Source organism: Solea senegalensis, linkage group LG11 (assembly GCF_019176455.1).
Source record: "Solea senegalensis isolate Sse05_10M linkage group LG11, IFAPA_SoseM_1, whole genome shotgun sequence".
NCBI lineage: Eukaryota > Metazoa > Chordata > Actinopteri > Pleuronectiformes > Soleidae > Solea > Solea senegalensis.
This window is the reverse complement of record NC_058031.1, coordinates 5,292,106-5,315,401: the sequence shown is the minus strand read 5'-3', so window position 1 is coordinate 5,315,401 and position 23,296 is coordinate 5,292,106. Positions and strand designations below refer to the sequence as shown.

The 23,296-nt window shown below is 39.7% G+C and overlaps 3 protein-coding genes across 7 annotated transcripts; 1 reads left to right on the top strand and 2 right to left on the bottom strand.

Annotated features, from left to right (window-relative positions):
• The first annotated feature begins 1,714 nt into the window (after positions 1-1,714).
• LOC122777414 (transmembrane protein 198-like) lies at positions 1,715-10,439 on the top strand. Of its 5 annotated transcripts, none has more exons than XM_044038642.1 (5): positions 1,715-1,874; positions 3,582-3,872; positions 6,521-7,096; positions 7,201-7,334; positions 8,911-10,439. In XM_044038642.1, exons 2-5 carry the CDS (start codon positions 3,740-3,742, stop codon positions 9,058-9,060), a joined length of 993 nt encoding a protein of 330 aa, XP_043894577.1. In that variant the 5' UTR covers positions 1,715-1,874; positions 3,582-3,739; the 3' UTR covers positions 9,061-10,439. The 5 variants fall into 5 exon arrangements, with proteins under 5 accessions (XP_043894577.1, XP_043894578.1, XP_043894580.1 ...); XM_044038643.1 differs by lacking the exon at positions 1,715-1,874 and adding an exon at positions 2,580-3,022; XM_044038645.1 differs by lacking the exon at positions 1,715-1,874 and adding an exon at positions 5,533-5,637 and having other exon boundaries at positions 3,820-3,872.
• LOC122777413 (matrix metalloproteinase-19-like) lies at positions 10,440-15,364 on the bottom strand. Its single transcript, XM_044038641.1, has 9 exons — positions 14,706-15,364; positions 13,340-13,428; positions 13,124-13,254; positions 12,834-13,046; positions 12,044-12,289; positions 11,864-11,962; positions 11,184-11,348; positions 10,902-11,029; positions 10,440-10,819 (listed from the first exon to the last, which is right to left on the bottom strand). The coding sequence occupies exons 1-9, from the start codon at positions 14,805-14,807 to the stop codon at positions 10,580-10,582; spliced, it is 1,413 nt and encodes a 470-aa protein (XP_043894576.1). The 5' UTR covers positions 14,808-15,364; the 3' UTR covers positions 10,440-10,579.
• Positions 15,365-17,914: 2,550 nt separating this feature from the next.
• On the bottom strand, positions 17,915-22,271 carry pym1 (PYM homolog 1, exon junction complex associated factor). The gene is made up of 3 exons (XM_044038647.1): positions 21,973-22,271; positions 19,881-19,974; positions 17,915-19,388 (listed from the first exon to the last, which is right to left on the bottom strand). Exons 1-3 carry the CDS (start codon positions 22,001-22,003, stop codon positions 18,875-18,877), a joined length of 639 nt encoding a protein of 212 aa, XP_043894582.1. The 5' UTR covers positions 22,004-22,271; the 3' UTR covers positions 17,915-18,874.
• Positions 22,272-23,296: the final 1,025 nt, after the last annotated feature.

Below are 23,296 nucleotides of genomic sequence, written 5' to 3'. Positions count from 1 at the left end.
TGTCCTGGATTGTCTCCAGAGATTACAAAGAGTGGAAGCAGGAACACTGAGGTGAGTAAAGACATATGGATGTTTAATGAATCTATGTAAAAAGAGAACAGATGAAAAATCAAACATCAATACTAAGCCTGTTCATCATGCAAGATATGTTTCGGTCTATAAAGTGGATATGTGCAATGAAAACATGGGTCATTACAAAGCAAATGTGAATGGATGCTTCCATGAGCAAAGCTTTCATCTTTACTTTGTGCAGCCTCGGCCTACATTTTCATATTGATTAGTGTTTATCGCTGTGTACTTTGAACGTTTCTGAGTCCTGTTTGGTTTAAAATCAATGTTATTTTCTGCAGTGTGACATTTTCTTTCATAGTGCTGCAGAGGAAAAAAATGGTGTGAGTAAATTGAATCAAAAGGTGTTGGTGAGCTGTATGTTTCTACAATTCTACTTAATTGAATCTACGTATGTGCACACATCATATACGGTATCTTACTGCTGCATAATGTAAAGCCAGGGGACATGAGAGTGATGCTTGAATAAATACAGTCTTCAAACAGTATATACTTAACCTGTTTAGTAGAAGTGTGACTATGCATATCACTGGTAGTGCCAGATATGGATCAATTCATTTTTTGTTTTGTATTGTTAATCTTGTTATATGTCTATTATATTGAAAACTGAATTTTTATATGAAATCATATTAAATACAGACGAGGGTTAGGGCCAAGTGAATTTTACTTAAAAATAAAAAAATACCATCCATAATTTTTCCTCTGGATTCTGCATTTTTTTTTTTTTTTTTTTTTTTTTTTTGTTTAAAAACAAACAAAAAAAATAACAAATTGCATCAAGCCTGTGTATGATCCGTTCATTCAATCATTCACTACAACCCAAATTAAAATGTAAAAAACGTTTGTCATTCTTTATTTAACCAAATATTAGAAAAATTGGTCTGTTTTTCCATCTTCTTTTAGAAAATAATGTGTTAAATTTATCTTTATTAAGTGCAACTGAAGTGTAGATATCTATAATGACAAACCCCATACTGGTGAATGCCAATAGAAACTGAATTGCTGATATCTGTCACTGACTTTTTTGTAGTGTTGTGGCTTATAGCTTTCCCTGAATCATAGAAAGAACCCTTAATACAGTGATTGAGCATTGGGAATCATTTTGGGAAAAATGTAGAACCCTAAATAAGGAAGTTCTAAAGCCAGGATTTCCTTATGGATAAAATATGCCTATAGAGCTCCAGACATAACGTGACTCTGTTTGTTTACACTGCCATGTTTGGCAGGAAAAGCTTCTGCAACAAATGAAGTGCCAGAGTTCACTGCACATTTTAAATCCCAGAACCTGACAAACCCGAGTATAACTGACCCTTGTTAATGCCCCCATTGTCCCCATCTGTGTAAAACTACTGAATACACTAAACTGGATGACAGACGCTTCACAACCCTGTCATGTTAACAAAGAGGATTACACATAATTATAGCAGTTAAAGCCCGCCATTAATATGATGTCATTCCTTGTATCGGCAAATGCACAGTTCAATAAACACCTGACGTGAAAAAGTTAAGCCTCCAATGAGATCATGTGTAATGGAGGTGAAGTCTGCACTCGTCCGGCCTTGGACTTGGCAGCAACCTTGTGCTGACGCTGGGGGCAGATGGTCTCTCTCCCACAGTCAGGCGTCAGCTGTTGAGCATATGAGCACAGAGGAGGTGAGAGTTAGAGTTAGAGTCTCACTCAAAGCTAACAGACTCCTGACAGCTTGCTCCCTGCTGGGTCTATACTGAAATTTGAAAAAAAAAAACTGACAGCACTTTACTTCCTCTGATAAGATCTGCTTTGTGGAGATAATGTCTCGCTTCAGGTAGGCCACAGAAATATTATTATATTTCAAGTTTTCATTTTCCATAGATAAAGCTAGAATTTCTTTGATCCCGTTTCCGCAGGCAAACCTTCTGCTACATAGACAGTGTGTTTGATTCTTCTTGTTGCTCTTACTGCAGAATAAAGTCACTGAAGGAATCCGTTTTAATGACGGGTTTTTCACAACAACACATCAAACCAATATAAAGAGAATCATTTCCGGAGCTTTTCATCCACCACAGTGTGTCAATTGTTATTCTGAAAAGTGTGGAAAGTGTAAGTGTTTTTGAGTTTTACCTTCACCTTTGTAAATGGACACAGCATTGACATAAACAGACAAGAGGATCACTCACGTGCGTAAGCGCCACTAATTCCATTTGCTGACCAGGGTATCTGCCTGAACGTCTTATAAGGTCCTTAAAGTGCAGTAAGACACACAGTGGCTGTAGTGTTAGCCAAGCTAAAAGGAGTGTGAATATGTGATTTGTGCTGTTATATACTTGAAATTATAGGTTAAAGTGATTTATTATTATTATGTGACATTAATTCTACTACTCAGGTAAACATTGCATGTTTTTATTACATATTATTTGACAACTTAAATGTTTGTCCTAAATCAAATTAATAATAATTGTTTGGGTTTTTTTCTTACTCTTTTGGCTTCTCCCTCTGGACACCACAGCGGATGATCTGCATATTTTTTTTAATATTTTTTACACAGGATGACCTAAATGCGATTTACTAAATATTACATTTATGAAATAATAATCTCCCTCTGTGCCAGTCCCATAATGTACATGCATAAGTAATGATATTCCAATAATACAAAATTAAGTTCATTATTATAAAATGGGCCATTCTGCATATTTTAATGTTAATTCTTAGTAATTTTCTTCAGTAGAATTTGGTGTGAATGTAACAGTAGCAATGCTGCGGTACTGCTATGTTAAAATTGTATCATTGTCAAGACTTGATTCGTTTTTGTGAGTGCCAAACCATTATACCTGGAACAATAAGTCTGTGCGAAGATGGCACCGAGCCACCAGGACATTTCCTCATCTGTATCCTTGCGTTGAACAAAACAACCTGAAACTCAGAGGGGATCCCCAGTTTCCTTCGCTGGTTCCTGAACAGATGTTAACACATGGGGTAAAAAGCTATATCCTTTCATAAAAGCACACAAATAACAACTGTGCCATTCAGGAACATGTTTCATGTTAAATTGAAGTCGTACGTAGATGGGATTGCGAAACAGGCTTGTCTTGTTCAGATGTTGCAGGTACTGTAGCGTCTCCCCAACTACATCAGTGAGAATTCACCAATCACTTTTGCTTCGTGTAGGACACGTTTCTCCCATACTGAAAAGGTCATTCAAGCATGCACCAATAATGTGGTCAAAGCAGACTTTGACCACATTATTCAGACAGTTTCTGTCTTTTACTGTTAAGTTTTTGAACCAGCAAATGAACGAGATGGTCAGAAGTCTCTCAATATGACTGATACACAGTACACAGGATGGGTTTTGAAAAGGAATTATCCACCATAATAGATGGATTTTGTGGTTTGCCATTTTAACAATTGATCCTATGTTGATGTCAAACTTTAGCTGAGGATTAACACATTTAATGATTAAAAACAGAATAACCTAGAGCTGAACTTTTTGCTTTAACTTGCTGCCACAGAGCTGAACACATTTATCTTTTTGCAGGTGCTCAGCAGGAAACGGTTTGAGTCAAGTTCTTCAGTCAGGAGTTTCCTCTTTTCCTGGATGCCACAAGCAGGATTTTGCAGTTTCCTCCCTCCAGTGAACAAAGCAGATTTGTGTGCAGAGCAGCCACACAACAACAGAAGCAGTAATCCTCTGAAATGGCTGTCAGTTTAATCACCGAGGAGCCGGGAGTGGACTTATGCATGCTTAAGATTAATATGAACTATGAAGTCATGTCGTATGTTGTCTGCTCCGTTTGCCTTTCATTCGGCCTCATCTACTGCTTTCTGGGTATGTATTCTGAGATAAACTTTGCTGTATCGAAGTAAGATTTAAAACAGTGAAATCGCCCACTTAAAGTCAGTATTTCATCATACTTTCATGTGATTCAGTTCCTCATCTGATTGTTTAAGCCTTCTGGCAGGTGTATGCTGGCTGCCAAGGCTTTAGGGTGGATGAGCCCAAATCTTTACAAGACAGATGGGTAGTCCTGAGAATGAATCGGACAGAGGCAGCAAATATGAGGAGCCACCTGTTGACTCGTGTCACTTCTTTTGTATAGCGTTGTGTTAAACCTAACGTGACTGATTAAACAGCTTGTTCAGGTGAGAGCAGATCAGCTGTTTGAAGACAATTTAGTCCTTATGCATTATTATGGACATTTTGTCCATTTCTTCTTAAACTGGTCATCATTTTGGCTTCGTTAGAGCATATGGCACATTTTTTGTAAGGAAGTCATCTTTTTAATAAATCAATAGAACACTGAAAAAACTGACCAAGAGAACAAAAACATCCACTTCCAAAGACTGTTATAAAAACATTAAAAATTGATGTTTTGGTATTTTTTGCTTTTTTTTAACTTGTTATTTAAACATAAACATAACATAATATTAATCTGTACTATATTTATCACAGTTTTTGGAAGTGGACATTTTTGTCCTCTATCACTGAAGAAGGTAGTAAATTTTAAATCTGATGCAACACAAAAACTAATAATGCAATGTCAATTTTACTGACTCACTTTTTTTGGGGGTCCTTAAATAACAGTAACTTCAAGCAATCAAACTGTCATGAAGGGCTGAAGTTGTTTAAGAGATTTATGCAGGAAAAAAAAACATTTTTATAGCAGTTTTCTGGAAGTGGACATTTTTGTCCTTAATTACTTACTAGGGAAGTAAATTAAATTTAAATTGGTTAAAACAAATAACGTGTATCAAATGTGTTTTTACTGAGAAAATATACAAACACAAATGAGAGTTGTGTGTCCTGTGGACCTGCCTCCAAAACGTGACATTATACAAACACACATTTGCCAACGTGTGTATGTGTCAAAGTAGCCTAGAGTTGAATGTAGTGTAATGAATGTAACTAAATATTTCAAACATATTCATATATATATAACACTTGTTTTAAAGTTAAATTTCTTTACCAAAGTTGCTCAAGTGTATTACTTGACAATAAAAAGGGTAATGACAGATGTTGCAGCTGGATTTGTTTACTGGAACAAACTCATTTCTAAACTGAATTTTCAGAAATGTGTAACACATCAGCAGCAGCAGCATCCAAGCAGCTCTAACTTTAACTCAGTGAGATTTCAGATAAAGGGCCAGTTAAGTTGCTGTTACAGTGAAGCGTATCTTCAGGCATGTAAAGCTATTTGAGCCAAAAAGCCATTTTTGTGTTATTTGTTGAAATCCTCTTCATGTCTCGATAGCTATCACTAAATAAATTGGTCTGGGAGGAGATAAACTATAAAGTTAGCACAATACGGTCATAAACATGACTAATTGTTTCACAAGTTGATTGATTTGTTGGTGTACCCGTCATCGACCAACCTGTCTGCCAGTGTGGCTCATTATGATCATTTTAGTGTATCAATGAAGCTGTCCTCATAGTGTGTTCTCCTCCACTCAGCTTCAGACGCTGTATTTTCTGTGTGTTTTGAGGGCAGAGGTTTGATTGACTGAGAGCAGACGGGAGGAGTTGGAAGATAATTGGTTGCCTCAGTTGCTGTGTAACCTGTGAGTGCAACCTTTTCCAGACTCCAGTACATCAGGTTCTCTTCTTTTATCTCATTTGTCTTTTTTCTTTTTTTAGATTCTTTCAGCAAATAAAACGAAAAGTGTTTCAAAATCAAATGATAGACTCAACCTTTAAGGAATCTGACACTATGTTTGCATTACAACAAAAATTAACCTTGGCCCGTAAGCTTCTGATTACGTTAAGAAAAAGGTAACTTTCTGCACAACAACTGTAAATTACACATGCAGAGATATATTCAGTACATTGTAAATTTCCTTGCAATTTTCCACATAAAGGTTTGTGATCCTTCTCTGCTTAAAAATGATAGAAATGATTTAGAGCCATGGTTCTAGAACTATGGTACGTGAGCTTCCTCTGGTGGTACTTGCACTGTACATGGAGTGGAGCTGAGGAATTTTGACCGAGTGTGTAGAAAATGAAACAAATAATAATATGTATCCTCACATACTATATGTGAGGAAGAGAATGATGATGATAAGAGAGCAAATGATCTTATTGGGAATAAATCTGCCTCCTGTGAAAAGTCCGTAGCTCACTTTGCTCGACCTATTTGCACCGCTGTATTTATGCAAGAAAAGGTGCGTTCACATACCGATGGCACCATTCATTTCATTTAAGTCTGGATGAACACCAAAACTGAGGAGGCTAAATGGAACTCAGCCGTCATTCCTTTGTTTATTTACACCAATTTTCCTACTGTGATCTGTCCAAAGAGCCAGTTTTGTTTTCTTAGGTTTTTTGAGGCCGACCATGTGGTTGTATTTTACATCATGTGTATGTTTGGACAGTTGGATCATTGAAAGTCTGCCCTGATGCATCTGTAAAATACTGCCATTTTGGTTTTGTATTCAAATTAGGAACAGTTTGTTTGACCTTGTCTTTAATCATCTTTCCAGGGTACCGCTGCTTTAAGATGGTCATGTTTTTTTCTGGCTTCATGTTTGGCACGATAGCCATACTTCTGTTGTACCACAAGGAGCCTCTGTTGGACGTCCAGCTGGGGATAGAGAGCAAGGCGGGGATTTGCCTTGGTGTGGGCGTTCTCTGCGGCCTGATGACAACGTTGTTGTCAACACTGGGACTCTTCCTCAGCGGCCTACAGCTAGGGACCCTGCTCACTCTCATCACCCTGGTGGTTATCGAACAGTTTTACAGCCTCACTCCTGCATGGGTGCCTCTCACCAGCATCCTGGTCGTCAGCATCACCACTGCTGTGTTCATGCTTAAGTGGCAGAAAATGTTCAGCATCTTCTACACGTCTGTGTTGGGAGCCACCACTGTGATACTGGGTGTGGATTACCTGGTGGGGACGTTTATGTTGCCTAATCAGGTTTATGATCTGCTTCGTCAAGTCGTCCCAGACCCACTGTGTTGGTTTGACTGGGTGATCATCGCAATTTGTCCTGTGTTGAGTCTTTTGGGTGTTTTAGTGCAGTGGAAATTTACTGCCAAAGGAGTATCACACAGAGCAGGTGAGTTCAGTCCCACCTGCACTTCCCAATGTTTTCATGTTAAAGCTGATTTTCCTCATTCAAATTCATGACTTCCTCTTTTCTGCCCTCTGGATTCTTCTCAGCTACATATGAAAAACAGAAGAAACACGCCAACAAGCAGAGATACAGAGAGTGTAGGAGACGACCTCAATCCCACCGGAGGAGGAGGAGGGGGCCTCCGCCCCTGAAACGCTATGCAGGAGATGTCTTGGCACCGGTTAGTACACCTGTGATCAGAATGTGTTTCATTCACCTGTCATTTCTTCAGAATGAAAAGTTCTGCACTGACAATTTTCCGTTCGAAAGAAAGAAAGAGGAAGAATTAGCCATCAGTTTTAAGACATGCTCTGACCAGCCACGTGACTTGGTTCTTCCCCTTTATGGTAATAATAGTAGGTTCATAAATATGGAAGAGGATTTGGGCCACACAGGAAAAAAATATTTGAGTTTTTCTATTCTTTTTTCGGAACTCAAATATTCTTTTCCTGTGTGGCCCTAATCCTCTTTCGTATCTTCCATGGATGTGTTCAGATTACCAGCCACATTGATACAATCTGATTCAAATCTGATTTATTTCAGAACAGATTTGGGAGTTCTTATTCAGCATATATGCTCACTAACAACTTTTTTGCTCAGTGGTAGAGCAAGTCCTCTTTCAACCTGAAGGCCGAGGGTTTTATCCCTGGCTCCATTAATCTACGTGCTGATGTGTCCCTGGGCAAGACTCTTAAACCCAAGTGGCTCCTGTCCTGACGAGCTGTATGAATGTGTGAGTGCATGTGTGTGAATGGATGAATGGCACAACTGTGGTATAAAGCAGCTTTGAGTGGACATCAAGACTGGAAAAGTGCTACAAGTGCTATTTTTGCATGCATCATGAGCAAAAATAACTTAATATTTGTGAGAGCTGTATAAGATGCACTTTATTTGACCCTTTAGTTGTAGAGAACTACAGTCTAATACAGAGGTGGCCAACCACTCAGAGACTAAGAGCCACATTTTTTATGGTGTTACTGCAAAGAGTCACATCATACACACGGGCACACATGAACATCCCCCCCATCCCTGTCCCTCACACACACACACACACACACCTCTGCTCAGCCAGATTTACTGTAAATGTCACACACCAACGACATGACAGAATGGCTTGCCATTTCGTTCAACAAAAAAATATAAATAGAATAGAATGCCTTTATTGTCATTGCATTAAAAATACAACGAAATTGGAGCGCTGCTCCAGTAAAGTGCTTAGCCACACATAAAAACAACAATCAGCATAAACATGTCATTCACACAATCAAACACACATTACAAATATAGATAGTAGCAGTGTTAAAAAAAAAGATAAATAACCAATGATAAAAGCCTTGATTAACGTGAATTCTCGTGATTTGTGTGACTGTTTAACTCTCCCACGCTGTTAAAAACGTCCTGTTCTTTGAAAATCTTTGTATTTTCGTTTTGCTGTGCATTTTTTCCCTGCCATTTCCTGTGCGAACTTGACACAAATTGTTTACTGAACAATGAGGTTTTCCCTCGTGCATGTGCGCGTTTGATATTGAATTAAGGCGAACATGGGTACACATACATGGGAAAAAAAAAAACACAAGCTCAAGCGCTGCATGAAACTAGGGAAAGAGGAGCCACAGGTTGGCGAGACCTGGTCTAATAGATTCAAATATGTTAACATTAGTTCAGAAAATTAGATATTTTCTTTTTTGTCATTGTATAAACTTGCAGCAAATGATCAGTGCATTAACAACGCATCCTCCGGCCCGTTTGCCTTTCAGAGTTACATCCAGAGCCTTCAGGAGCGTCAGATGGGAACAGGCTCCTCCGGCAGCAGCGTCAGCACTATCACACACACTCTAATTGACTTTGACTTTGAGACGGGCTCCATGGTGCCTCTGACTGCCGCCTCCTCAGGTTTTACAGTCTGAAAGAATCAAATCTGCATCAAATATTTGTACATACACACACCGAGTGAGGAGTGATGAATCCATTATGTTAAACCTGGATCTGTGAGCTGTTCACATCCGGAAACAAGGCAATCATCTTGACTGCTGCCATGAAACTAATACAGCCTGCTTCATCAGATAATCATCACTGTGTGATTTAAGGTGATCGTCCTCCATAATGACGAGACGCTCGGAGATGATCAACTCCTGCGACGTCCACGGTGAGCAAATTCATCTCATCACAAAGTCCGTGGAGCAGTTTTTCTTCACAGACACATTTCATTTTTATCACTACACTTCTTTCATTCTTGGAAACTGTTCGACCCATTGGATGCAAACATAGAAAACAAAACTGTCGAGACAGTGAAATGAAACGTCTATAAAATACAAACTAACACCAGCACATGCTGTGAAATTAAGGATGGACAATAAACCACCACAGCTGCAGCATGGCTCGTAAACAGGAGTAAGGACTTATTTTACATTTCTGTTAAAGTTATTTATGAAATTACAACTCTGGGCAATTAAATGACAATGGTGAATATTATCTAATAATTGCTGACAGTGACAGTTTTTTTTATAGGATGTAGAATGTAATATTCTATCTTTAAAAAGATACTACATTTGTTTCAAATGTCACTTTTTAATTATCTATTCAGTTATAGCGGACACAGAACAGCATATCATGTACATATCATTCATATTATGCCTTTTATTGCTTACTTAAGTTAAATAAAGACCATTAAAATTTACAGAAAAGTTAGTTCATATTGGAGGCTACATTTGAACTAATTCAGCACAGTCCATTTTTCACATGTAACAAATATCAAATATTCAGAATCAGAGCTTATTGTACATGAACTGCAGATACTGTTACTCGGCTAGTTTGTCTGGTGTTGTTTAATCATCATTATGATTGAAGATTATGATTATGATTGAAGAACTCTTTGATTCATGTGAATGACTGGCTCTTATTTAAATTATTTCTTCTTTTTTAGAAAAGTAGAAAATGTAAATAAGTGGATAAAACATTCTGGTGGTAAATACTGACATTTAACTGTCATTTACCTACAATTTGAGGTTGTCGACCTGTCTCAAGTGTCACTGTCAAATTAACAAAATCCCATCAAATAATGAGAATAGCATGACTCGGCTAGAAAAACATCAAACCAAAGCAATACAAGCTTTCTGTTGTCTACTTCTCTACCTTTTCTCTCGACGTCACTGCTTTAAGAGGCGACCATTATCAGTGGATAACAACATCCAGTCTCACTGAATCACACAACAAGGTCTTTGTCTTGTTCCTCTTTCGAGTAACTTCATATCGTTGCAACAAAAAAAATAAACATAACACTATGGAATTGTTTTTGTTGTATTTATTACATTTTTGTCCTCTATTTTTAATTATTAGTGAGTCCTACAGTATGATTCACAGTGAAAAAGCATCATTCACAGTGAAGAGTATAAGGTTTATCTTGAACCCCTGGTGACCTCTGGTGGCTCAGCCGTCACACTGCATCCACTTTTTAGCTGTGTTCTGAGGATAGACCCTGTCCACGGTTTGGTGGTTGTGGTTCACGCGCCAGTACTGCGTGCCTTTGAACATGTATATATAACCGTTTGTCCATGTTACGGCAGCGTCGGCGTTACTTGGTGCCCCATGGAAGAGTTGTCCAACAGGTTTGGGATATGAACTGAAGTCCGTTGGACCCATTTCATCCCACTGCCAGTATCCAGATCCCTAACACAAGGAGTATATTATTATTCTAATTTACAGAAACTGCATTTAAACAATTAAGTAATGCTTGCTTTGTAAAGCTTACTTTGAAAAATATAAGTTTTTTATTCTTGTTGAAGTACAAGGCTGAGTTGACGTTTGCAGGGATGTTGACCAAGCGTCTGGGAAAGCCGTGGTCAAGTTTGAAGCCTGTAAATCTCCAGACTTTGTCTCCTGTGAGAGTGCATTTGGAGAGAAGACAAATGTGCTGCTGAAAACTGGATGGTCATTTTGTAAGCTCCAGAAAATGTTCACATCCTGCCAGAATGGTACATTGTTCCCCCCTCTGGTCGGGGTTAGTAATTCTGAAACTATGAAATGAATCCACCTTTCAGAAAATAGGACTTGCCAGTCCTCTGAGAGTGAACAGCTGCACTGAGGCTCCCGGGCAGCTCCTTCCACAGTGCAGAGATCCGGGTGAGAGAACTGTAGCCAGAGTTGGACACTGTCCACACGTACTGGCCACTGAAAACATATGTCTTATGCAGAGGACCTGCAGGGACAAGACACAGAAAACACTATCTGTAGATACAGTTCATAGAAGGAGGAAGTTGCTGAACATGTGACGTTTGTTACTGTCAAACAAGTTTTCACACACGATCATCTCAAGAGTTTACAGAGAGGAGAATCGTCAGGCCGGGTGAAATGATGATCTCCACCATCTCTGAATGCACAAACTGTCAAACTTGAAGCAGATTGGCTCCAGGAGCAGAAGACCAGCTGGTGATTTGTGAAGTCCACATGCAGCAATATTGTGAGAACTGCCTGGACTTCTATGATCGGCTGCTGAGATCTGAAACAAGGCCAGGTCACACAGCCTGTGCCATTATAGCTTTCTGCTTCATAATTGCAGAGTTGCAAAATATGAGTCATGGACTTGTGTGTCTGAAAAGTCAGAGAGCAAAAAGCTGAGAAGAAAAAATGAGACAGAGTTGGTTTGATGTGGGGCTCCACAGATCCCTCCTGCCTGGAGCCCCCAACGGCCCACTTTATTGCGACTTGCTTTACCTAATAAAACTGCATCCAAAGTGGCCTTGCAGGGATCTACGACAGCTCCTCCACCTCCTGCTGCTGGTTTTCTGGGTGGAGGAAATGGGTTTGGCTTTCCTGAAAGAGAACAACGCTGCATGTTGCGTGACTAATATTTCAAAGAGCGTACACACGTACACACTTATATTTTTGCGTTACCGTATAAAGCTTGAATCCCTCGTATGTCGTCTGCATGGAGCTTGAAGTTGGAGCGGTATCCATTGTACAGAGGTCCCATGAGTGCACTGTAGTATTGTGAGTGGCCCAGGCCGAGGGCGTGGCCAATCTCATGCGCGGCAACGATCCTCAGGTTGGAGCCCTGGCTCCTCCCCTCTGTCCACACTTCGTCTTCATCAAAGTGCACAATGCCTGACTCGGGGGCATCAGCGTGGGCTAAAATGTGACCTAAAGATGAAGAACTCATATACTTGAAACACACACCTGACATTTTTCCAAGTATCGATGAGATCAGAAAACATTGTGGGATCACTTTGTCATTTTAAAGGTGCAGTAGGAAGTGTGTGCACTCACGTTGAAGGCCTGGACCTGTGTTTTAATTTAATTTAAATATTCATTGTCCATGTCAGACCTAGGAGTGCTATTCTTGTTTTGTATTTTAGTTTGGTTTCCTGTACCTTTTTTTTTTTTTTTTATTTGAATAGCATCCTCCTCCTTTATGTTGTGTTCACACCGAACGTGATTTGGACGTGATGGGAGTAAAATATGTCAAAATTTCTATTTCCATGTAGAGAAAGCCTCAGTGGAAAGATAATTCCTGCAGCAGCAACTTTTTATGCTGCAAAGAAACATAAGACAAGAAAAAGAGAGTCTGACAATAAAACAATAAAGCTAATTGGACTGGAGAGAGTTTCAGTGATGCAGAGATAACCTCGGGTCATGAACCTGCCTACTGCAGCTTTAACGTCAGTGTAATAATACACCCTCTTACCTCGACCATCAAAGGGAACTGGACATGTCTTATCTTTCTTGTGAAAGGAGATTTTGATGTCTGCTCTTCCTTTCTGCAGTTCCCTGAACCTCAGAGGTGACACGTCACTCCAGTACTTAAAGGCATTCTGGATGGCCACGCGGGTCTTTCCCTGACCCAAGTCTGGTGTGTAGTTATAGAGGCGGTAGGTCAGCATCTTCTTACGCCAATGACCTGCTCAGCGGAGAAATGAGTCAACGTCATGCAGCTCTCTGAAAACACACATATGTAATATGAGTGCAGTTACTCACCCAGCACTCGATATTTGAGAGATTTGTCAGTGAAAAAGTCCTGTAGTCCACATCGAGGTCTGTTCATCATTGCCAGCGTGGCTGAGTCTAGTTTCCCTGATATTCGCACGTTTGTTACTCTCTGAAAGATTCTGACAATCAAAGAAAAATGTATAATGGAACAAGCAAACACACGTCCAGCGCAGGCAAATGCAGCTCTATGGGAAATGCAGTCACCTCGCTGCCTCAGCTACTGCCTCGCGTGGATGGCTTGGGCCTTTATTGTCCAGTGGAATGTGCAGGTAGCCATACTTCCTCAAATACGCCTGAAAAGAGGGCACTTTGGATCATTACTAATGCTTTCACATACAGCCAGTTTTTAAATGAAGCTCATTTTAACATGTGTAAATAATGCTAGGTGTGTTAATGTACAGCAAAACAATCTCAATCCCAGTGGGGGAAGTTTACCCCCGATAAATAAATGAACTGTATTTTATTTTTATTTTATCAGAGAGAGACAGAATATCAACAAGGAAATCCAGACAAAAACATGACTTAGTACTTGGTGGAAAAACCCTTGCAAAGCACAGGTCAGACGTTTCTTGTGGTCCATCACCAAGTTTGTGGTCATCTCAGGATATGTCACGCTGGAAGACTTTCAGTGATCTGACTGAGGCTAGGGGATTCTCATTCATGGTACGTGGCCCCACGTTCATCGGTCCCTCAATGTGGTGAAATCTTGCCGCGGTCTCAGAGAAACAGCCACAAAGCATAATGTCTTCACCTCCATGTTTGACAGTGGGGATGTGTTCTTGGGGTCACATTCAGCATTTCTCTGCCTCCAAACAAGGCGAGTCGAGTTGATGCCAAAGAGCAGGGAATCAAATAATTATTTCCCCCACTGCGTGCTGTTTATGTCAAATTTCCAAAGCAATTACAAAAAGTAAATGATGGATTACAGATTTTTTTTTTTTTTTTTAAATTAAATTTTCTGTGGATCTGGGTTTTGGTCTAAGGAAGAAATGATTTAGTTCTGTAGTGATTTTGGATATACGACAGAGTATTAGGGCCAAGTTAACAGTGAGGGAAACTGAGTGTCCTTGGCAGAGTTTTACACTCTGAGTGAGAATAGAAATGGATGTTATTGATCACCGCTGGGACATAACTGTAAACGCCTCAAAAAATGATTGCACTTCATTTTCAAGATGCCAGCTTTTGTTAACAAGAATGAACAGTATTATTTGGCATTGACATTATCAGAGGCAATGGTTGGTTATTATAGCAGTGCCACACAAATTCTTTTTCCCAAAACAACGAAAAGAATTTACTATTATCAAGGAACGCCTTTGAAATGATGTATCAAATATTTCACTAAATATATAAAACATTTAGTAAGCATAGAATTTAAGATTATTTTTGGGTTACTGTAGCTCAAAAATTTAAACACAAGAAAGTAGAAAAAGAAAAGTAGAATCACGACTGGGTGAAACCTCAAAATAATGATTGAATACTATTTCTTTCTTTGCAAATTCTACAAGAACATTTTTGAACTTTGACATTATGTATTACATGTGTTACAACACAGCTTCCCGCATTTCCTTACCACTGCTTCTGTAAATTCTTCTCTGCTCGGGGAAACAGATGAAACTTGCTTCACCACAACAGCAAAAAGAAGAAGCATCATTAAATCCAGTGTAAATCCCATTTTCTCTGGTTTGGGTCTTGTCCCATTAATGAGAGATACAAATAAAAGTGCAATCCACAAACATCAAGTTGGACCTTTTCACTGGACGTTTCTAAGCATCACTGCAGGTCCATGTACGTCTGTGGATCAGTCCTTCAGACCTGATGCTGGTGGATTCACTTTTTATACCGTCACTTATCTGTTCGGGACCTGCCTCCTCAAAACCACATTCTGAGCTTTTAACAAGGAATGTGCGGATGACAAAAGAAACAATACATATTTCAAACACTCACATCACGATCACGCCTTCTTACACAATCATTCAGAGCCGTCTGTCAACGCGAGTGTTTATCCTCAAAGAACTTCCGATTTAAGTTTGTTTACGTCAAAGGAAGCGGAACGAAGAATTTACTCGCATAGAAAACTGCAGCCTTACCGTCAACTATGTGTGGTGTGAAAAAATTAAGCTGCACAACTTAATAAGATATGGATTATTCTCCAGATTGCGTGACAGAAATACTGCCGCTGTTGCTCCATTACGATGAATCTGTGTGAGAAGATACATAAATCTGGACATTCTTTGCTTTCTGTAATGCAGCTCTGTGAAGAAAACAACTAACCACACTTCCTCTGTAAAAACAACAGTTAACTAGTACTGAAAATAACTAGTACCGCGCGCGGTTCTGAACGGGTTCGAGCCGACCCACGCGGGTCGCCGTGTGCCACGGCTCCCCGCGTGCCTCGCGCTCTCACCCGTTCATTCACCGCGCGCGGTACTAGTTATTTTCAGTACTAGTTATTTTCAGCGGCGTCCCCGCACATGTCGATCCAAATTTCGGGGGGGATCGGCAACGTATGTCAAAGTTATAGGGCACTTCCTGTTTAAAATGGCCAACTTCCTGTTTGTCTCTGGAAACATGTTCAGGGAAGGTCCCGTAACTCACATATATCTAGTTTTGTGTCAATCGGACAATGTAAGACTTTACTTCCTGTTTCGGGTGTTACACTTCCTGTAGGGAGGTGACCTTTTACGGACATGCTCAGGACAGGTCCCTGGTGTCCCATATAAGGTTTTGTGCAAATCGGACAATGTACGGCAAAGTTAGAGGGCACTTCCTGTTTAAAATGGCCGACTTCCTGTTCGTCTCCGGAAACATGTTCAGGGAAGGTCCCGTAACTCACATATCCAGTTTCGTGTCAATCGGACAATGTAAGACTTTACTTCCTGTTTTGGGCCTTCCACTTCCTGTAGGGAGGTGACCTTTTACGGACATGTTGAGGAAGGGTCTGGGGTCCCACATACTAAGTTTCAAGTGGATACAACAATCCCTGTTGGAGCAGCATCAAAAACTATAAATGTAATTCTGTCTGCTGTCACCAGGGGGCGCTGTATTTGAAAATGAATATTTTCATATAGACGTGTTCAGGGCAAGACTGTCATCAATCCTTGCAAGTTTGGTTCAGATCGGACCAGGATTGGCAAAGTTGTAACAGTTTGTTTTTTTAGAATTTTCTACCACCACCAGGAGGCGCTGTTTTCAAAATGTACCGTTTCAGCATTACAGTCGTCTTCAGGAACTAACCATCATCAACTATAGCAAGTTTGGTTGGGATCAGACCTTCCATCGCAAAGTTATAAGAGTTTCATTGTCTGTTGTGAAAAATTATTATTATCTCCAACTTTGGCGCCCCCTATCTCGTACGCCATACAATATTTTAAAAAGCTTTTGATAACTTTTGATGCTCAACTCGTCCACATTGATCTCACCAAGTTTGAAGGTGATCGCACAAAAGCTCTAGGAGGAGATAATTGAAATACAAGCTGTCATACTGTCTGCTGTCACCAGGGGGCGCTGTTTTCGAAATTGAATATTTTCATATAGACGTCTTTAGGGCCGGACTATCATCAATCCTAGCAAGTTTGGTTCAGATCGGACCAGGATTTGCGAAGTTGTAGCAGTTTGATTTTTTGTCCCAAAAATCCGACTTTGCGTCGTTGCCATGGCAACACCGTTAAACGATTTGTCGTCATATTGATCACGCATCATCTACCATGTGTTTTGACTGTTGTCACCAATTTTGAGTGCGGTACGATTATCTGTGTAAAAGTTATTCCCGAAATCGTAAAAAAACTTTTTTTTTGTGTATTTTCTTTCACCACAAGGAGGCGCTGTTTTCAAACTTCACCGTTTTTTCATAGACGTCTTCAGCCATGGCCCATCATCAATCATAGCAAGTTTGGTTCGGATCGGACCTTCCATCGCAAAGTTATAAGAGTTTTGTTTTTCTGATGCGAAACATCAGAATCATCACGAACTTTGCCGCCCCCTATCTCGCGCGCCATGCGACATTTGAAAAAACTTTTGATACCGTGAGCTCCTCAACTGGTCCACAGGGACCTCACCAAGTTTGAAGGTGATCGCACGAAAACTCTAGGAGGAGTTAGTTCAAATACCATTGCTGCGAATTCGCCAAAATCGCCAAAAAATCGCCAATCAACCCAAGATGGCGGACTTCCTGTTGGGTTTGGATCATGGTCATAATGTAATTTTTTCTTCATCCTGACCCACTACACATGTGTACCGAATTTCGTGCATGTGCGATATTTGTGTTGGTCATGGTGAATTTGGACAGGTGGCGCCGCACTTATTGGCCCCTCCCACATTCAATTTTCAACGAACATTCCCCGAACCTTTTTCAGACGTAAATTTACACCACGATTGATGCGGTCACAAAAATCTGTGAGTTTTGGGGTATGGGAAAGGCCTCAAAAATGCGATTCATTTGGGGGAATAATAAGAATAATAATAATAATAATAATAATCCTTCCAGTTTCAATAGGGTTCTTGCAACCTTGTTGCTCGAACCCTAATTATATCGTTCCAAAATGTAGGAGCCCATTCATGGAGTAACAATGACGCCCCCATGTAACCAGTGCTTCCAACACTTGTCTCAGTGGGGACAGTGAACGCCTCCTTTTCTGCTGTAGCGTCGTAGGAGTTCCGCTACAGCAGAAAAACGTTGAACTTAATTAAAATGCTCCTTTAGTGGTGCCAGTACAGTCAAGTCAGATGCTCCGTTAAACAGTAAGTTGACAGTCTAAAAAAACAAAAGGGTCACAAAAAGTATAGATTTGCTGGGTTTTTATTTATGGGTCATTTATAGTTTGTAGCATCTCTGAAGCAAGAATACTGTATGTGGGGCATTTTGGCGACTACTTCCAGGCAGATTTATACAATTTTAGTGAATACACAGAAGTGACCTGTGGGATTCAAATAAACCCGGTGAACACAGTCCACGTGTTCATCCTTAACAAGTAAAAAAATGTGTCATTCATAGCAAGAGTGGAAAACAATGGGGTTCTCTGGTACAGAAAAACAGGTTTGTTGGGAGATAATACTGCATGTGTGTTGGATTGATGCATTGCTGGTTTTGGATATTCTATAAGATTTGTTGTAAAATATACATCACCAGGCTCAGCTTTAAGGAAGGGCCACTTCCCAAAAAGTACCGAATGACACCAAAATAAGTCTGTTATTCATGTAAATCGCAAAGCAATGAGATTTTAACATTTTACACAGTAAGTAACTTTAATTCATGTAATGACTGTACAACAGAGTGACTTTAAGAGGCCGTCCAATCTTTGACAAAAATGTTAAAAACAGAAAAACAAAATATGCTTTCTTCAACAAATCTTTTTGTTCGTTTTTTTTCTGTATAAGAGATACATGATGGTATGAAAGGTACAAAATGGAAAAGACAGACATGCACAAAACAATTCACGCTGAGGTCCTTTTTTTCTTTTTAAACAGACGTTTATAAGTGAATGGCCTGGTTAATAGAAGTATATGAGCAGAACATGTGATGTCGTTTAGAGATCTGTGTCTTAAAAAAAAAAGAACCACAGACCTGTCAGTCCTGAAGGTGTAGTGCCTGCTACGTCAACATCCCGTGTTCACTTTCAGAGTTCATGATTAAAATAAAATAAACTATCTTTAAATGGAAACTGTGATGATGAAAGGTCCTTTTCGTTCTGTTACAGTGTGTATGTATGTTCAGTCTGTCTGACTCTGCTGTTCATTATTGCTTCACGAATCACATTCCAGCTCCTGTAACTCCTCGAGTAAGGCCTTTGCTCGGCCCAGCTTTTCCAACTGATCCTTTGTTGGTTGCTTTATTTCCCCAGAGTCCACTTTCTGTTGCAGATCCTCAATTTGGCGCAGCTTCTTTTTCAGGTTTTTGATCTTCTTGGCTCTTTCGGCAGCATCTTCCGCTGCTGCCGAGGAATCGCCGGGAGGAGAGACGGGGGCCGCCGCTGCCGATTTATTTGAAGACTCGCCGCTGTCTGAAATGGACACATTTTCAACAGCATCGTTTATCGATTCCATGTCCGCGTCTCCGTCCTGGCCTTGGTGCTGCTGTTTTCGTTTTTCTTTACGCTTCATGTTGCGCTTGGCCGACTTAGAGAGAGCGGCTCCCTCACTGTCGACACAGCCGGGGATCTTCTGCTGCTGCTGTATGGGTGAAGCTTCCTCAGATGGGCTCATGCCAGGTGGCAAGTCCGGTTTGCTCTTGAAAAACTTCACATACTTGTTTTCATAACTAAAAACAGCAAGAAACAGAAAATAAAACAGAGGATCAGAATGACTCAAAGTTAGATTTTACAGATTACTGAACAATTCTAATGGATTAAAAATGTTATCCTGGTCTATTTGACATAAAATAGACCAGTAATTGACCTTACATCTCCCAAAGGTATAAACCGTATTGTGTAATTCTGTACACAGAATTGAAAAAATAATAGTAGAATTCTCTTGCCAATTTTCAAATCAAACCAAAATCTTGCTATAACTTCCCACAGTTCAAAGAGACATTTTCAAACCATCAACATTTTCAAAGAAGTTCAACTAATCATATCATAATATGATATCATAATCAAATGATATCAGACTTTCTGTGTACTCGCGACTAATGATCATGTTCTCGATCATTCAATTACTTGTTTGGTCTTGAAAATGTTGAAAAACATTGATCAGTGTTTCCCAACTGCAACTCTAATGTGTACAGCCACAGGGAAAGAAAAGGTGCACTTACACTGGTACTTCCTCCTGAGGAACATAGCCATCCTTCACCCGCCTCGGCTTCCTCCATGTTCCATCAGGTCTCTGAGTGGAAGCAATGTATTTCCCTGAAGAAACATGTACAACATTTTCAATTACATTGATTTATTTGCATAAAACAACAAACTGTAACGTTGAATGAATTTTTCAACTGTGAGCTTATTTTGGTTGTTGTTGTTGATCCCTCCAAGGTTAATCAATAACCAATTGTCTCTGGTTTCCTCCCACAGTGCAGATTTGGGGATTAGATAAATTGGACACTCTAAATTGGACACTCACTATTGACTGTAGTTGTGAGAGAGAACGGTTGTTTGCCTAAATGTGGCCCTGTAATGGACTGGCAAACTGTCCAGGGTGTACTACCTGTACCCCCCCACCCCGCAACCCTCATGTGGAGGATAAAGAAGTAAAGGTGAGCAGGTGAGTGAATATTTGTTTGCTGATCGGCATGTGAAAAACATCTTTAAATGTCTATTTATAATGAACAAAATGTATCAGTGAGAATATTTTGTTGGGTTTTACAAATACAGTGGCATCTAATATGTAATATTTATTTATTGCATATTTATTGCAGTCCTAAACATGGACTTTTTTGTTTTTAATAAATAACAGACACTAAAGGCTTCCTGGACTTCTATTACACACCAGGCTGAAATTATAAAATCAGTGAGGTGAGGTGGTGTAACATTTTCCAAACCACCAGATGGCACTGTGAGAGTTTATAGTACCAAAGCTTTAACCTGTGAAACTTCATCATTAGTTTAGTTTAGTTTAGTGTTTGTGTGTGTGTGTGTGTGTAATTTTTTTAGGACTTTTTCTGGCATAAACACTGACCAAAACCTGGTAAAACAAAGTAAAACATAAGGCAGAACCTCATTTCTGAGAAATTGGTTAGGTGTTGGGCTAAGGTTTGAATTTTAGTTAGGTTAAGATTAGGGTTGAGGTCAGGGATAATCCTTTGTTTAGGCTGTCCAAATGAATGGAAGTCAGTGTAGAGTCCTTAAAATGAAAGCTGTCATACAACATGTGTATGTGTGTGTGTGTGTGATAACTTGTATCCACTTGTGAATGTGAACACACATTCATGTGGTACCTCCTAACGCTGAAACATATTTAGGTACAAGAACAAAACATTGACAATATACACATTGACAACATTTTCTGATGATATTTTGTGATTATTATGTAATAATGTAGATTGATTGTTAGTGAAGGTAAAACGTCAATATTCACTGCAAAACAATCAACTTTCTATTCCTCCTAATGATGACAATAAAGACGATAGACTAGAAGTAGTTTCCACCCTGGGTCAGGTCCAATTAAGGGGTCTGCTCAAATAAATGAGGGAAACTTGGGCGGAAGTTAATTTACAGTAGGATAAGATGCCCCACATTCAATACTTGAACTTTTCAAAGACGTTTTGTTTTCTTCAGTTAGACAGATATCGTGACATACCGCTATATGATTCTCTTGCAATGTATAGATTATCACAGAATCGTTGTGTATGGTGATATTATTGTTACCGTGGACCGTGTATCGAATACCCTGTGATTTCTTGAGCTGATACTGTGTGAAATGAGCTTGGGGAGTTGAGAATCAATAAAAAAAAACACTAAATGAAAAACATCAATACAAAGCCTGTTTGATTACCATAAAACACAGTAAATATCCAACATTAACAGCTAATTTGAGTTTTCTTTTGTTGTTGCTACATTGCATGCTATCCAACTGCCACGATCAACAGTCAAATCATTGTAAACAGACGTAAAATTAAAACTTTAAGCCACGAATCTGCACACGAGAACGTGTTCTTGCTCATGTAACTCACACTGTGTCCACACCAAAGGGCGTGCGATAGCAACAAGCTAAGCTAAAGAGGATACCACAACGTTAGCTATATCGGCTAAGATTAGCAAGAGCTAGCTGTAAGACAACGGCGCTATGTATGTTATGATTTGTCATAATCTAATGAGAAAATCTAATTTGGTCTCCATTGTAATTTCCATGTTTAATGAATGTGGTTATGTTTAATTTAAACAAAGGTCTGGCACATGCAGCAGCCTTACCAGATTCATCTGTCACATAAGGGGTTGCCATTTTGGTGGAGTGGAGTGTGCTGCTCCGCTCGGGTCGGCTCGGTCGGCTCGGCTCAGTCGGACGGGTAACCGGTGTCCTCAAATGTCCTCCCGCTCACTTAGACCCCACGCCGTACAAATAATACAACATTTAAAACATCTGCGGTGGATACGTGTCTTCCCTCCATGCGAGAGCTGTCATGTCAGCAACCACATGCGGCTGTTAGTGCAAAGACTGTGGCCCCGGATAACAAACAACGGCCGCTAAAGTGTGCGTACAATCACGGGGGGTAGAGGACGACAAATCAAACGCACCCTATTCTTCGCCTTCGGAAATGACGACGTGGATTATGGGTTGCCAGGTTTTGCTCTTTAGCCGCTTTTCTTTTTTTACACTATACACCGCTTTATTCGGCTTGAGAACGGACAATAATGTTCCTCTTTCCAGTAAATGTCATACATCAAAACTTTGTGTATGGAACATAATTATATGTAGCAACAAAACATGTGAAAAAGATATAACATCAACTTAAAGTAGTGGGTATTTAATTACAAATACTACTGTATATATATATATATATATATACATGGCCAAAAAAAAGTTGCCACCTGGATTTAACTAAGCAAATAGGTAAGGGGTTGCTGCAGTTGGTCAGGTCTAGGTTCAGCAAAATGATGTGCCCAAAGAATGAGGTCAGCTGACTACCTGAATAAAATGAATGACCACATTATTCCATCAATGCATTTTTTCTTCCCTGATGACATGGGCATATTCCAAGATGACAAAGGCAGGATTCATCAGGCTCAAATTGTGAAAGAGTGGTTCAGGGAGCATGAGACATCCTTTTCACACATGGATTGGCCATCACAGAGTCCAGAACTTAACCCCATTGAGAATCTTTGGGATGTGCTGAAGAAGGCTTTAGTGGCCCCACTCTCCCATCATCAATACAAGATCTTGGAGAAAAATTAATGCAACACTGGACAGAAATAAACTGTGTAACACTGCAGTATCTTATGGAAACAATACCACAGTGAATGAGTGCTGTAATCAAAGCTAAAGGCGGTCCAATGACGTGACCCTTTTTTTAGGTGCCAACTTTTTTTAGAAGATATATAAAATACTAATGTAATACATTATGTGAGGAAGAGGAGGATGATGAAAGAGCAAATTATATTATTGAAAATAAATAAATCAGTCTCCTGTGAAAAACCTAGTAGTAGCTAGTCTATTTACACCACTATATTTATATTTCAAGCAACTTTTACTCCAAAACATTTCCTCTAATGTTCCTCTATGTTTTATTACTCGTTA

What these genes read in the sequence shown, in the direction of transcription:
- LOC122777414 (XM_044038642.1), top strand. Translation starts at nt 3,740, where the DNA reads ATGGCTGTCAGTTTAATCACCGAGGAGCCGGGAGTGGACTTATGCATG. An exon ending in AGGAGTATCACACAGAGCAG is followed by an intron (nt 7,097 to 7,200) that starts GTGAGTTCAGTC and finishes GATTCTTCTCAG; the next exon opens with CTACATATGAAAAACAGAAG. An exon ending in CAGGAGATGTCTTGGCACCG is followed by an intron (nt 7,335 to 8,910) that starts GTTAGTACACCT and finishes TTTGCCTTTCAG; the next exon opens with AGTTACATCCAGAGCCTTCA.
- pym1 (XM_044038647.1), bottom strand. Translation starts at nt 22,003, where the DNA reads ATGGCAACCCCTTATGTGACAGATGAATCTG. An exon ending in TTATGTGACAGATGAATCTG is followed by an intron (nt 19,975 to 21,972) that starts GTAAGGCTGCTG and finishes ATGTTTCTTCAG; the next exon opens with GGAAATACATTGCTTCCACT. An exon ending in CCTCAGGAGGAAGTACCAGT is followed by an intron (nt 19,389 to 19,880) that starts GTAAGTGCACCT and finishes TGCTGTTTTTAG; the next exon opens with TTATGAAAACAAGTATGTGA.
- LOC122777413 (XM_044038641.1), bottom strand. Translation starts at nt 14,807, where the DNA reads ATGGGATTTACACTGGATTTAATGATGCTTCTTCTTTTTGCTGTTGTG. An exon ending in AAGAATTTACAGAAGCAGTG is followed by an intron (nt 13,429 to 14,705) that starts GTAAGGAAATGC and finishes CCCTCTTTTCAG; the next exon opens with GCGTATTTGAGGAAGTATGG. An exon ending in AAAAACTTATATTTTTCAAA is followed by an intron (nt 10,820 to 10,901) that starts GTAAGCTTTACA and finishes TCCTTGTGTTAG; the next exon opens with GGATCTGGATACTGGCAGTG.